General features: G+C 43.0%; 1 protein-coding gene across 1 annotated transcript in view; it reads right to left on the bottom strand.

Annotated features, from left to right (window-relative positions):
- EXOC4 (exocyst complex component 4) overlaps positions 1 to 14,242 on the bottom strand; it is a 405,200-nt gene that overhangs the window by 373,104 nt on the left and 17,854 nt on the right. Inside the window, exons 2-3 of the mRNA XM_086475059.1 lie at positions 11,263 to 11,452; positions 7,950 to 8,144 (exon numbers count right to left, since the gene is read on the bottom strand). Coding sequence (XP_086331185.1) covers positions 7,950 to 8,144; positions 11,263 to 11,452 — 385 coding nt within the window. The remainder of the gene's footprint in view (positions 1 to 7,949; positions 8,145 to 11,262; positions 11,453 to 14,242) is intronic.

Here is a 14,242-nt window from a genome sequence, read left to right as displayed (position 1 = left end):
TGTGTGAATCACTAGAACATATCCTATGCATACATCAACTTAACAAAAACAAAGCTGCCTTTTTTTCCTCTTCTGTACCTCAGCCACACAGCTAAGAGAAATCACGAGGCTTGCCAGTCATTAAAAACTAATGCAAAATAGTTCCTTTAAGCATAAACACTTGTACCCCTCAGTAGGTAACCTGAAATGAGATACAGCCCTTGAGATGTCAGCTTCTCAATTCTGTTTCCTAAAAGGCTTCTTTGTAATCAATAAGGTCAACAATGACAAGACACACTGTTAGCTGGGGCAAGACTTCAAGACAGAAAGTACTGGGAAAATATTACTACTTTTGTCATTAAGAAAAAAAAAGATAATCTGAAGCAGGGTCAAAATTTAAAGTTTGTAATAAAAGCATTTCTATAGAATCCCAAAGCAGCAAAAGTCTCTTATTTCCACTTAGGGCATTCATTCCAAAACACAAACCGGTTCCACAGCAGCACCTGAATCCCAGCTCTGCAATAAGAAATGCAGGAACAAAATGAAAGACTGTTTTTATTGATTTTCATTGTTCCAGCTGAAAGGCAGACAGTAAATAAAATGCATACCGAGAGCTGGGTGCAATTTCTTTTTTATTTCATTATTCCAGACTACTTACAGACTACGAAGTCTGCTCACTACGCAGTACTTTTAATTAAAAGACTCTCCTCGTGCCACACTGAAGAAAGCCACAAGTAGCAGCTACGTTCAAGTAACAAAAACTAAAACTCTCTTCAACGTCTGTGCCCAGGACTACAAACATCCAGTGTTTTCTGGGACGATGTTCATCACTCCAAATGCCTTCTGAGAGGATCAACATGAAGTGCATAGAAAGGCAGGGGACACGGTTACCGAGTAGGACACGTTCATTATGGGATAAGCAAGAAAAGGCCAAATATGGACACATGTACACACACAGAGCAATACCCTCTCCTTGCTCCGAGAAAACATTTCAGTATTTTAAGCTCCTTGTTTGACTCCCACTTCCCACAGCCAGCAAGGTTCCTTGCTCTCATACACTGTTCTCCAAAGTATCTTTACTCACGCTTGGCCTCTCCTCCACTCCCTTTTCCCATGCCACCTCTCCCTCCTGACTGCCTCAGTAGCTTCAGGATCACTTTTGCACAGCATTTCCACTTGTTAAAACCTCTTCAACTTCTGCCCATGTTCTCGCCCACTAAGCAGCCCGGTTGTGTTGCAGGGCCCTGCAGTTAAAACCAAACCAACCAAAGCACCCATGCTTTTTTGTAAAATCCTTTGGCACGCAGACAGAGGAGCTGGTCAGCATCTCTAGTTCAACCTCCTGATAAAAAGGTTGGATTTATAACCAAGTAATGCTCTTCAAAAAATTAACCCACTACAGATCTTACAGACTATGGAGCTGAGCAAAAATACATTTAATGCATCATAAGGATGCCAGTGGCGAACTCAGTGCTTTAACTATGCTGCATCAGCACAACTGAAAACGACCTCATTTCCCTGCAAACCCATCTCCTCTCCCGTACGGCTGGATGCCGCGCCGAGTACGTGTAATTGAATGCAACAACAACAGCCACCAGCTCGACTCCAGGCGCTGAACGAACGAGCCACAACGCACATCTGCAACACGGCAGCGGTCAGCTCGGAGAAAAGCCTGATGCCACCATTCACTTCAGAAAGCAGGGCGGAAGACAGACACTGCTCTTTCCCTGACATAAGGAAACTGAAACAGAAGTCCTGAACATTGAAAAAGAAACAAAAGTGGGTGTTGGAGAGTTCCCTGGCCCGCTCCTTGAGAAACAAATTACTGTCCCTTCAACTTCGTATTTCCTGGGACAAAGACATGCAGGCTAAAGGAGAAGGATGTGCTCATGACGTACCTGCATATCAGTTCCTAGCTCTGTAACACGAGCAAGTGTGAACTTAAGTGAAGCCTAGTCAGAAGGCTTCATACTTCCTTCTTTCTCCCTTCATTCTCCCTTCTTGCCATCCTCCTAATAAAAAAAAAATTCAACTGGAAATATCAGCAATCCTCACACTCCTATCTATGGATCTATTTCTGCAGTTTCATGGTGTTTTGTTACCCGACACAACCCCACCCCAAAGGGACTCTACTCCTGCACCAATAAATTACGTTCAGAGGAAGTTGTGCTGGTTTTGGCTGGGACAGAGTTCGTTTTCTCCGCAGCAGCCCGCAGGGGGCTGTGGTTTGGATTTGTGCTGGAGCGGGTGACACAGGGACACCTGTATGGACCATAGCTGCCTTTCCAAGGATAAAGGAAGAACAAAATTCAGGATGCTGGTTTTTCCCCAAACCACCTTTTTGAGTGCTGCCTGCTGTAGGAGATAAGGATACGTGTGTTTTTGGCTGTTGCTGTCTCCTGGCTCTTTCTGGTGGTGCCATGGAGTCATTCCAGGTGTGGACTTCTGGATCCGGTGGCAGGATGAGTCTCAAGAGGAGGGGGTGAGCTGCTGGGCAGCGCTCACACAGCACCAAGGCCTTTCCTGCTCCCCACCAGCGAGCAGGCTGGGGGTGCACAAGGAGTTTGGAGGGGACACAGGTGGGACAGCTGACCCCAGCTGGCCAAAGGGACATCCCCCACCATAGGGCATCACGCTCAGCCTATACAGCTGGGGGATGAAGGAGGAAGGGGGGGGATGCTCGAAGCCCAGTCACCGTGACGGAGCCCTGCTCGCCTGGAGAACCCGCCTGCGACGGGAGGTGGTGGATGAATCCCTCGTGTGCGCGGCTTTTGCTTTGCCTGTTAAACCGTCTTTATCTCAACCCACGAGTTTTCTCACTTTTACCCTCCCGATTCTCTTCCCCATCGCACCAGGTGGGAGTGAGCGAGCGGCTGCGTGGGGCTGAGCTGCCGGCTGGGGTTAAACACAGAGTTTCACAGTCTACTGGAATGAAAAGATTTTTTTAAAAAAAACTTTATATACTTTGACAAAGTGGTGTTAGTTCATTAAAACTGCAAAGCTAGACACATAAAAGCCAGGAAATGCAAAGAAAGTAGCCTAAGCAATTTTCATTTAATCGTATTATGATATGACCTTTAATTACTTGATTCAACAACATGTCTTCTTTCCACTGTTTTTAGCATTTCATCTCTTAGATTATTTAAACAAATGGAAAATACTAATTTCTCCCTATGGGTACCTCACGGGTCAACAGTAGAGTCAGAACAATTAGATCAGCACCACAGACCTCTCCAATACTTGAGTTAATTAAGCAACTGCTAGGCAGAGAGTACTGCCCTCCAATACACAGCCCAGTGCCGGGGGAGACTAGACATGGAACTGCTTCCTCCAAGCAAGAAACCTTCTGTCCTTGCCCGCTGCTGCCCATCTGCTGTGCGCCCTCTGCTTCAAGTTCTGGCTTGGCTTGTGTAGCACATCTAAAACAGTTTTTCCAGAAGAATTTGGATTCCTGCCTTCTAGCAGCCAAGCTTGCGCTTCCAGGCCAAGTGCTAACTACACCCCCAGCCCCAACGTGCCTCTGCCATCAGCTCTGCTGCTCTCCCTTTTGGAGACTGCCCACCGCCTTTCTTAGGAAGCTCCTTCTGCATCAGCATTCCCCTCTCGGCACCTGGTCATGGAATCATTGAGGTTGGAAAAGACCTTTAAGATCAGCGAGTCCAACCGTTAGCCCAGCACTGCCAAGTCCACCACTAAACCCTGTCCCTCAGCGCCACGTCTATGCGTCTTTTCAATACCTCCAGGGATGGCGACTCCACCACCGCCCTGGCAGCCTGTTCCACTGCTTGACAACCCTTTTAATGAAGAAATTTTCCTAATATCCAATCTCAGCCTCCCCTGGTGCAGCTTGAGGCCATCTCCTCTTGTCCTATCGCTTGTTACTTGGGAGAAGAGCAACCCCCACCTCACTACAACCTCCTTTCAGGCAGTTGTAGAGAGCGATAAGGTCTCCCCTCAGCCTCCTTGTCATGTTCAACAGAAAATACACCCCTAAGTGTGCACGTGCACTCCATCACCACATAAAAGTGAGCGTTACTTTTAGCAACAAAGCGTGAAAAAACAGATCCTTCGCAGAAAAACGTACAAACTCATACTTTAAAAAAAAACACATACGCAGAAATTGAAAATAACTGACATGTATTTGATTTCAAACAGTTCTACCTGTTCCCGACCCCACTAATTGCTCCGAAGGTTCACAAATCAAGGCAGTTGGAACGAGGTTCTTTTAACCCAACCTGTGTAAGGTGCAATTACAGAAGAGCAAACCTGATCCGACTGGCTCTGCTCGCCAGAGGGTGTATGATCGAGATGCTGGACGAACACAGAACGTGAATACATGGTATTTGAAGCTCATCTGTGCTACTCTAGATGGATACAGAATCAGAAACAAAAAAACTGCCACTTAAAATTTTTAACTTCATACAAATGGAAGCTGTCATAAAATACCTTTGCATTGTGTTCATACTACTGGGAAAAGCTGCCATTCTTTTATTAACAATCCTTCCCAGCATTACTCAGTCATCGCACATTAGAACCAGCAGCTGGAGAGTTTTGAGTGATAATGAAACCTGTAACAAGCCATCTTCAGCCGTCTTTTCCAAACAATAAGGGAATTAAAATTTCAATTTAAATGCAGAGGTTTGAAACACGCTTCAGTGGCAAAATTACTTCAATTAATGTGAGCGGAATACAAAGAACAGTCTGCAGAAATGCGATGCAGCAACCAGAAATTATGCCATTAGAGCGCTTGCATCAACCTAACACGATGACTGCAAAGGTCTAATTTCGACTGTACGTATCACAAGGCTACAAGCAACAATATTAATCCGTGCTCCAATTTCAGGGTGAGGGATACAAGCTTCCTGTTAGATCACTTTGGGCTTTTTATAAGCCATGAGCATCTGTTTACCTGGAGGAATGCAACAGAAGGGCAGAGATCTATATACACTCTGCACCCCTGACAGTTTAGTCATTATTTTACACAATATTCATATCATAGAAAAGGAGAAAGGAATCATCCTGCAGCCAATGAATGATCACAGCATCACAGTCTGGCAGAGGCAGCGCTAACAGAAGGTGGCAAAAGCCAATGAGCCTACAGCGATCTTTGTCTATGCAAAAGCTCCAAATGCAGGTAGGTTACTATTTCTTTATTACAGGTAAACTTGTCTTCAAAGGTAAATAACAGATTTGTGTTCAATTTTCACTTGAGGTTTCTCTTGATATTAAAAAAAAAATTAGAAATCTAACAGCTGCTTTTTATACCATTATTATTCAATTTCTTACAAAATATACTCTATTCTGGAAAGAAAAGAAAAGAAAAAACAACAAGTCAACCACAAAAACCAGCACAGTATACTACGGAAGTCCATACTTCAGTGAGGTCTAATACCAGCTCTATCTCTATCTCTATGTGTGTGTGGGTATGCTGCAAGTGTGCAGACAAAAAACTGCCCACACAATAGACTGCAAGCCAACAAATACATCTATTGCAAACCATTTCTAAAGCATATCATATGACAAATCCTAAGTATCATTATTTTTCCTCTTACACTTCCTATCTTTTATTTCAGATAGGACATTAATTAGTTTCCTGGAATTTCCTCTGAAAAGAACTTTTTTGAATTTAAAAACAAAAGAAAACCCACAACCCAAGGAGGTCCATCAGTAAAAGAAAGCACCAACATTTCAACTGATACTGATGTTAACTCTGAATTCCATGTTTTTCACCCTGCACTGAACACCCTTGATTTACATCTACCTCTTCATCTCCCACAACTGAAAGTATCAGGCAAACCCCACACTCCAATCTCCTAGATCAGAAACTTGACAAAAGTTTTGGCAAAACCTGCCTGCGCCTTTCTCATACACGCTGCCTCAAGTCATTGCATTGCTGATCTGTTTTCAGGAAGACTAAGAGGTTTTACATAACATTTTATAAAGTATCATAAAAATTCCACCCTACATTACACAACAGAAACGGATACATGACCCATCCCAGACGGCTCACAGCACGGTGGGAAAAATGTAAGACAATAGTTCATCTTAGGAGGACAGTGAGACTCTAAGGAGAGGAAGATTGAGAGGGTGCCTGGAAGATGGTTTTAAAAAGGAAGAAAGGGAAAATTGTGACCAGATCATAGAAAGATGATTGCAGAAGGTGTGGCATGAAAATCAGAACATGAGCAACAGAAAAGAAACAGAAATTCGACAAGAGGACACGACAGCAACAAGAGAAATCCAGACAGGGTCACACATGCCACCAGAGAAAGGTATGAGGAGAGTCACATCAAACTGTTGAAAATGTTTCAAAGGAAAGAAGGCAAGTTTTAGACAATGATATTTAGGGTAAAATGAGATAAAACGGAAAGAAGGAAATTAAAGTTCAAGACGGGGCTCTAGGAATATGAGGCGACAACACTACGATTTCCAGCTCTTTATCCTGTTGAATAACAACTTATTAAAATGGCTAAGAGAAATACAAAGGACAGTAAAGTTGGAAAAAAAAAAAACAATAACAAAGGAAGGCAATGAAAAGATTTCCTTAAAGGCATTCTCCGGCAAATACAAAGAGGAATATGAACAGACACACTTTTGCCTTCACTCTTGAATCAAAGACTGCTTAAGGTTGGAAAGGACCTCTGGGGAGCATCTTACCCACCCCCCTGCTCAAGCCTGGTCACCTAGAGCCAGCTGCCCAGGACCACAGCCAGTCTGGTTTTGAAAGTTTTCCACAGATGGAGACTCCACCACCTCTCTGGGCAACCTGTCCCAGTGTTCAACCAACCCTGCAGCACGAGAGCGTTCTCTTACATTCAGACGGAATTTCCTATGTTTCAGTCTGCATCCATTGCCTCTCCTCCTGTCACTGGGCTCCACTGAGAAAAGTCTGTCTCCGTTTCCTTTGCACCCTCCCATCAGACATTTATAACCATTGATAAGATCTCCCCAAGCTTTCTCTTCTCCCAGTGAAGAAGTCTCAGCTCTCTCAGCCTCTCCTTACCCATGAGATGCTCCTGTCCTTTAATCACCTTTGTGGTCCTCCACGGGACTCCATCCAGTAACTCCATCTCTCTCTTGTACTGGAGAGCCCAGAACCGGACTCAACACTCCACATGTCAGGACTGAGTAGAAGGGAATTAACTCCCTTATGAAATTTTTCGTTATTGGTAGAGGACAGTTCCAGGAAAGAAAGGGCTGGAGGCTGGTGAGGAAGCACACTTGTTAAGTTTAGAACCACGAGAAAGAAAAAGACTGTTATTAGAGAAGTCCAGGAAACTTCTATCTCCACCATAAGACTGGAATTGAAAGGTATGCTTATAAGAGAGATGGAGCTGAAGGGGAAAAACACTTGAAGGGAGGGAGAAAAAAAGATGAAAAGAGAACTGGAAATAAGTAAAAAGATCAAAAGTCCTGGTAACAGACCTAGAGGAAGACAGCATAAGGCAAACACACCTAAGTGGTGAAAGACAGTCTCCCCTCTGAACAATGACCAAAGTTGTGAGTGCATTCTGGGAGATGAAACAGGAGAGAAACAGGATAGTTCTTCCACAACGAAAATGTTTTTGAAATAATTGATAAGATATAAAGAAAGATGATACAGACAGGTGCCTGGGAAATTAATTTTAAGATATGGACTAGGTGGCACAAGCAGAAGGCAATCCTACGTGCAGATAGCCTGTGTAAAGAACTAGATGTTACAGAAATTATCAGGATCAGGCCAAGACAGTTCCAAAACACAAGAGCTAACTGAGCAGGATGGGAGGCTAACCCTAAGTCCCATTAGGAAGGACCAAACCAAAATTGAACAGAAACTCCAGTACAAGAAAGCAGCAAATGACAAAAGAAGAAACTAAGCAGGAAAAAAGGCCAATAATAGCACAGGACAGCAGATCTGTCTGCAGATGATCAGAGAGCTGACCCGTGTGTTTCTGGTAGATACTGGCCCAGCATGAGGTACCACATCTTACCAGCATGTCCGTTGCGTTGAGGTAGTGCTTGCTGGCCATGCACTGTTCCAGCTTCTGAGGCACTTGCTTGATGTTCTCGATCTCATCCAGCAAATTCAGGACATGTTTGTGCTCAATCCCTTCAATCCACAGCTTGCGCAGCTCATCCCGCTTGCAATGCAGCAGCATCTTGCACGACAGCAGATTCTCCTTCACCTACAAGCAACACGTCAAAAGTTTAATTAATTTGTCCCTGCAGCTGGCACTTCTATCACAGATCAGCCCTTTCCCACGTTTACTTTATTAGGAATTCCAAAAATATCACGAGACTATAACCAAATCCGGGTTCCTTAAAATTTCTGATTATTCCTTTGGCCAAAAGGAAACATAGCACATACAAACCAGACCTGGTTTTAGTACAAGTTTCATACCACTAGTGAAAATTTAACTGAAGTATCATAGTGTGAACAAATGCAGGATCCTATTAACCATGACCAAAGACTTATTTGCACGTTTCTCAAAAATGAATTCAGTATTTTGGCATACGGCAAGAATCCAATTTTCAGTGAAAGCAAATAAGCCACTACTAATTTTTCCGCTGTAAACATTTTCCATCTGCCTATTAAAACTTTTGGCACGTCTCCTCCTTTCTTCAAGGCTGGTGTTCATGTCTTAAAACATGACTATCTGAAAGTACAATAATTTCCCTAATGCCTCAAGCAATACCCACTTTTTTTGTAGCAGATACGGTTTCATCAGAACAAATAGCACTTAAAGCACAGTTCAAGTCAGCACTTCCACTATTGACCAAGGCCATTACATCACCTAGAGAAACACCTTGGTGTCTGCCATTCAGTTTGGTTTTGAGCCTCATGCCACCCTCTCTAAGTGCTGAAGTCTCTGCTATTCTACCCCATTTAGAAAATATCAAGTGTTTTTCTTCTCCATTCTCTCTGCTCCAGAGCACAGCCTGCATTCCCCGCTTCCAGGTTCTCCCAGTATCCTCTGGTAAGGTCAGTATAACCTAGCTTTTCTTGCATAATGCAAATCAACAATACATATTAAAATGTGGAAGCAATTAGCAACACAGCTTCACACATTGCTTTCACACTACTCTTGTTTTTGTGATAAGTTATGAACACTTAGGGTCCAACCTTTTCTCAGGCTGAACTCTCACTGAATTACACATGAAGAGAGGCTCTCAGAAGTAGGCCCTTCAATTTAATTTTAAATAACAAGCCTTCAAAGCACTCCAGAAATCTCACCTGCACATCCTCCTACCTTGTTTGTCTACAGGTAATTTAAAAAAATACATGTGAAACACATGGTTGGAATAAAATACATACAACCGGTAAATAACAATAGCTACATGAAACAGCCTCCATCCAGAGTCAGAAGAGACTAAGATTTCAGTACAGCAACGCCGCACTCCAAAATGTCCTTCTGAAAAGAACAACATAGAAAAACCCTCAGCCAACAGAAAACCTGACATGTCAACTCGCTGCAAAAGCAGAAGCAAACCAAAACACACACCGAGTTCACTTCAGACTTCACCCCTGTTCAATACCTTAACTTAGAATGTTTCCCTGACCACCATCAGTGGACGGCTGTTACATGGAGCCAAATTAGGTCAGCAAAACAATCACGGGGCTAGAAGGAATCTCACAAGACATTCCTACCCCGCTCCTTGCAAGAAAGAAGATCAACTATATCTACATTTGGGAGCAGAGGAAGGAGTGAACAGTGAAATCTTTAAGGATGAATCTCCCTTTGGTGGACCAAGTTGTTTCTACTTCAGAATACCGTTTTACAGTGGTAACATCTCTAAAGGCTAGATTAAAAACCAAGACTTTCCCAGCAGGAATTCATGCAAGAATTGGCTACAAAAGGTAGATACACAGAGGGATCTGGACTATCTATCGCTTCCACAACGCCTGTGCGTTCACCCACCTTCCACAAGGGGGGAACATCAAAAGAAAGTCTGGTAGTCTAACGCAGATTGATGACAAACCAGATCTGGGGCCACCCATGAGATTAGGTCAAAGCTACTTCAATATATATTGACCAAAACTAATAAGAAAACTTAAATATCAAAAGGTCCTTCACCCTTACACTCACTCTTCTAGGCAGGACCAAAAGGTGACACCCCTGCATGTTTGTTCTGACCTCTGCAAAGCTTAGCATACTGCGTGAAAACAGGCCACCGGCGACAGTTTATTTCAAATTTAGTGCAATTGATCTCTGCTTTCAAAGTGCTGAGCCTTGTACATAAATCTTAGAATGAACTCTTACCCTTGGAAAGCATCAGAATGGTCACATTTTCTTTGAAAATGCTAAATTAATTTTAAAAGCCAGAAGGGTCAGTACATAGCCCCAGAAGGGTAAAAGCCTACCGCTCCTAAAGCCCTGCTGTGAAAGGTTTTAAGATGAGACATCCACAGAGTCAGAAAAAAAGAAGATAAAAAAAAATAAAAAAACAACAGAATAAATTTGGTGTCTACTTTGCAAAGTTCAGGTATGGCGAACTACACAAGAAGAAAAAGATAAGATGGGAGACCAAAGAACTGATCTGTTGCTGCAAGGAGAGAGCAGATGGAACAAGTCCACAACAAAGAGCGCCAGAGTTATTTACTGGCACGCTACTGAAGTGTGAGCACTCAAAATGCAGAAAGATACGGGGGCACAGAGTTCATGTACATTCACACAACAGAACTGAGTTTGGAAATAGCACCAAAATTCATATTCTCCGAGCGAAAAGCAAGCTGATGAATCACCCGGACTATTCAGGAGGTGGCTGGAGGCCAACATATCAAAACATGAACAGATTAGATGGAAAGGTGTTAGCTTAGCAGCCCTTAGACTTCAAAAACCTGATAGCAACATGCTCAGACAATAAATGAACAGGGGGCACCTCAAAGCTTTGCGCTTCATATCCACCTCTCGGTTTGCTTTTTCATTACTTGTGTTCTCAAACGACAGAGAGATCCTATGGGAAGCACGTTGCTAGTGAGACACAGCCCTGGGACCACCGTATCAGGACTGGATGGTCCGCTCCTAGCCACGTCACACAGCAACTTGAAAATCCGACCTAGTTCAGAACTAGTGGGCAACAGCGCTGCCTCAATTCATTTTTTAGTTCAGTTCAAGATGATGACAAGTAGCTGGAAAAAGGGAGAGAGAAATAAAAGGTTAACCCGGGAGCTTACCACACTGCATTACCAATAAAAGGGCAGCACACAGGGAAAAGATCGGCAGAGGAGCTGCATGGATTTGCACCCAGAGCACTCGTGACCAAGCAGATGCCAACACAAACGCAGGCAAAGCAAGACTTCACCTGCTTGATCTTGTTGCGGGAGTTGGTGATGCGCTCCGTGATGCTCTGGTAGGTGCGGATGGCGGTGGTGAGCTCCGTGTAGTGCTGGACAATGAGCTCATCCAAGTCCCGGTCACATTTCTCATAAGCTTCTTCCAGGCGGCCTTTCTCAGTCTCTCGGTCCTCAACATCATCGCTGGTGGATAAAGTCCTAAGGACGGAAAGAGGACAAAAATAGGGGTATTCTGGAATTATCTATAAGGACAGGAAGCCTTTGCCTAAAAAGTGCACTATCTACCACAAACCAGTCACTCTTATTAGTCTGTACACTTGACTGAGTGAAGCTTATTTCTAGTAAACACGTCTGCCTGGTGTTCACTAGAGAACAATGTACTTCAAGAAAATAAAAAAAAAAAACCACACCATAAATATTGTGGTTTATTACTTCCCCAATTTTCAGATGTTTCAGAGCTTTTTTACTACGCTACTGGATTTACGAAAAGGGAAAGTTATCTATTAGTTATCATATTTCCAGAGTCATTAATATGGGCACAGTAATTCATACAAAATATATCCTGATTTATTACTTAGAAAGAAGAATGAAGATGAAATTCTACTTTGGACTCAGAGACCAGTGCAACCATTTGTTAGAGCGTTGCCGTTACTACCACTTACCTGCCAAAAGTACACTAGGGATACCACAAGCCCATTGAAAGGTAGGCCAGCACAGCGAAGAAGTGTCACAGGTTCTTACATCCACGCACACCCCAATTGATTTTAACTTCTGAGTAACATCAACTAGCAGGATTTTGAATTTTTAAATCAATGAAGTTTGAGATTCCAACAAAACTGTTGGAAATTTAACAAAACTGGCACAGAAGACAAAAGCTTTTTGGTGTCACTCCAAATTCCCACTCAAGAATCAATGCAATCCTCTCTCCCTCTCTCTCCCCACCCTGCTCACCCCCTCCTCTTGAGACTCATCCTGCCACCGGATCCAGAAGTCCACACACGGAATGACTCCATGGCACCACCAGAAAGAGCCAGGAGACAGCAACAGCCAAAAACACACATATCCTTATCTCCTACAGCAGGCAGCACTCAAAAAGGTGGTTTGGGCAAAACCAGCATCCTGAATTTTGTTCTTCCTTTATCCTTGGAAAGGCAGCTATGGTCCATACAGGTGTCTGTTTTAAATCAGCAAGACAGACACTGAAAACTGTATACTTCATGGTGAAAAAGAAAAAAACTCATTTAGGAACAGTTATAATAGTGATCACCTAAACACTGATGTATCACCACCTCAAGAACCAGCAGGGACGAATTCTATTGTGCTTCTCCAGACCATTTCCGAACCGCTTTAAAAGAACTTATGATGAGAAAAAAGCAAAAATAAAGATATTGGGAAAAAAATAAAAATGACTGCATACAAACTAGTTTGGATCATATGCTTGAACATCATGAAACAATCTCAGCTTCCAAAAGAAATCCGGAGCATCTACTCGCTGAAAGCGTGATGCCTTTTAAAACGCAGCCATGTATGAGCATGAACATGTGGAAACCATTATTTCATTTAAATCATGGAAGTTTAGGCCTCTGAACTGAACTGAGGCACCATCTTAAGACGTACCGTCACTGAAAGAGAATTAATATATTAAAAGCCACTGTTTCTAACTCTACAGACTGTGCAAAAATACACGGTCAGAAGTAAGGGAGAACTTCTTGATTTTCTTCTGGATTTCTTAAGCTATTTGTGTGGGAACGGTCAAATACTTGGAAGGAGACAAAAAAACAGTTGCTGAATGCTGCTGCTGCTGCCTGCTACCATTAACAGCTTTCACTCTGGATTTTTTAAAGCCACGAGGTCCAGTCAAACTAAAACCAGTACCTCCCACTGTCAAGTAAGAAAAGAAATAGCATTTTTTTCTTGCAATAACAGTCACTTGTCCTCTACAGTAAAAGTTAGAAGGTGAGAACTGCTTGCACATCATTGAAAAATAACAGAGGAGAGAAACCTGTTTCCTTATGGTTTATTTAAGAATACCCTCAATGACAACAAGCAGGACACAAGAAGGGTTAGCATTTGACAGGTTTTTCTGAATTCTTCAATACCATTAGGAAAGTAGTAGGAAGTCAAGTGCAAAAGCTCTTCTCAAGTAAATGTAAACAAAGAACTTAAACATACAATAAATGCTCCCTCTCCCTCAGAAAGTCAGCGGCATACCCCAAACTTCCAGTTCACTACTCTCTTCCCTTCAAAGAAAAACACCAGGCTGTACCACCTACTCAAGGACTCCATCTCCAAAAAGGAAAAAAAAAAAAAAAAAATCATTTCACAGGGGATCGTGATCCCAGAAAGCGCAGCTAAGAAAACTCAAGTGAGCAAGCAAATCTGTACTACCATATGGAACACGGCACGAGAGGAGGACAGGAGCACATGCACACTTGTCCTACTCAACTACCAAGGAGGACACAGGAATTACAGCCAAAATATATCCTACAAAACCCTAAAAGAAGACAATGTACCCATTTGATGTATTTTACACAGTTTTGACACTCCGTTTCACTTTCAGATGGCAGTGGCAGAAGGGTAACACATACCACAGGGAAACAAGGAGAAGAGATCTTCTGTCTTTTGTTACGCCTCAGACTACCCGTGTGGGTGCAAACCCTCCTCCCCGCTCCCAAACACCAAGAGCTGCACATTTTCCGGTGGATGCGGGCGCACCTTCCTTGCACGAAGAGCATGCCGAGACAAGAACCCCCCTCCTCATTCCACCGACAGCGCAGCTTCTGCCCATACATCACATTTATTTGCAGCATTTCAAGTTCCATACTTCATGGTAGCTACAGAAACAGGAATGCTTTCTAATGTTATTACATTAACAATCTACTCCCAGATGTTCTTAGTTGTGTCTTAAATCACATTTTCACCAAAAAAAAGATATTTTTCTGAATTTGTACTCTAGACAAAGCACTTTAATATCATGCAGAAAGGACC

This window comes from Leptosomus discolor, chromosome 1, assembly GCF_034619465.1.
Source record: "Leptosomus discolor isolate bLepDis1 chromosome 1, bLepDis1.hap2, whole genome shotgun sequence".
Classification (NCBI taxonomy): domain Eukaryota; kingdom Metazoa; phylum Chordata; class Aves; order Leptosomiformes; family Leptosomidae; genus Leptosomus; species Leptosomus discolor.
The sequence above is the reverse complement of the archived record's forward strand: the minus strand, read 5'-3'. Positions and strand labels throughout refer to the sequence as shown.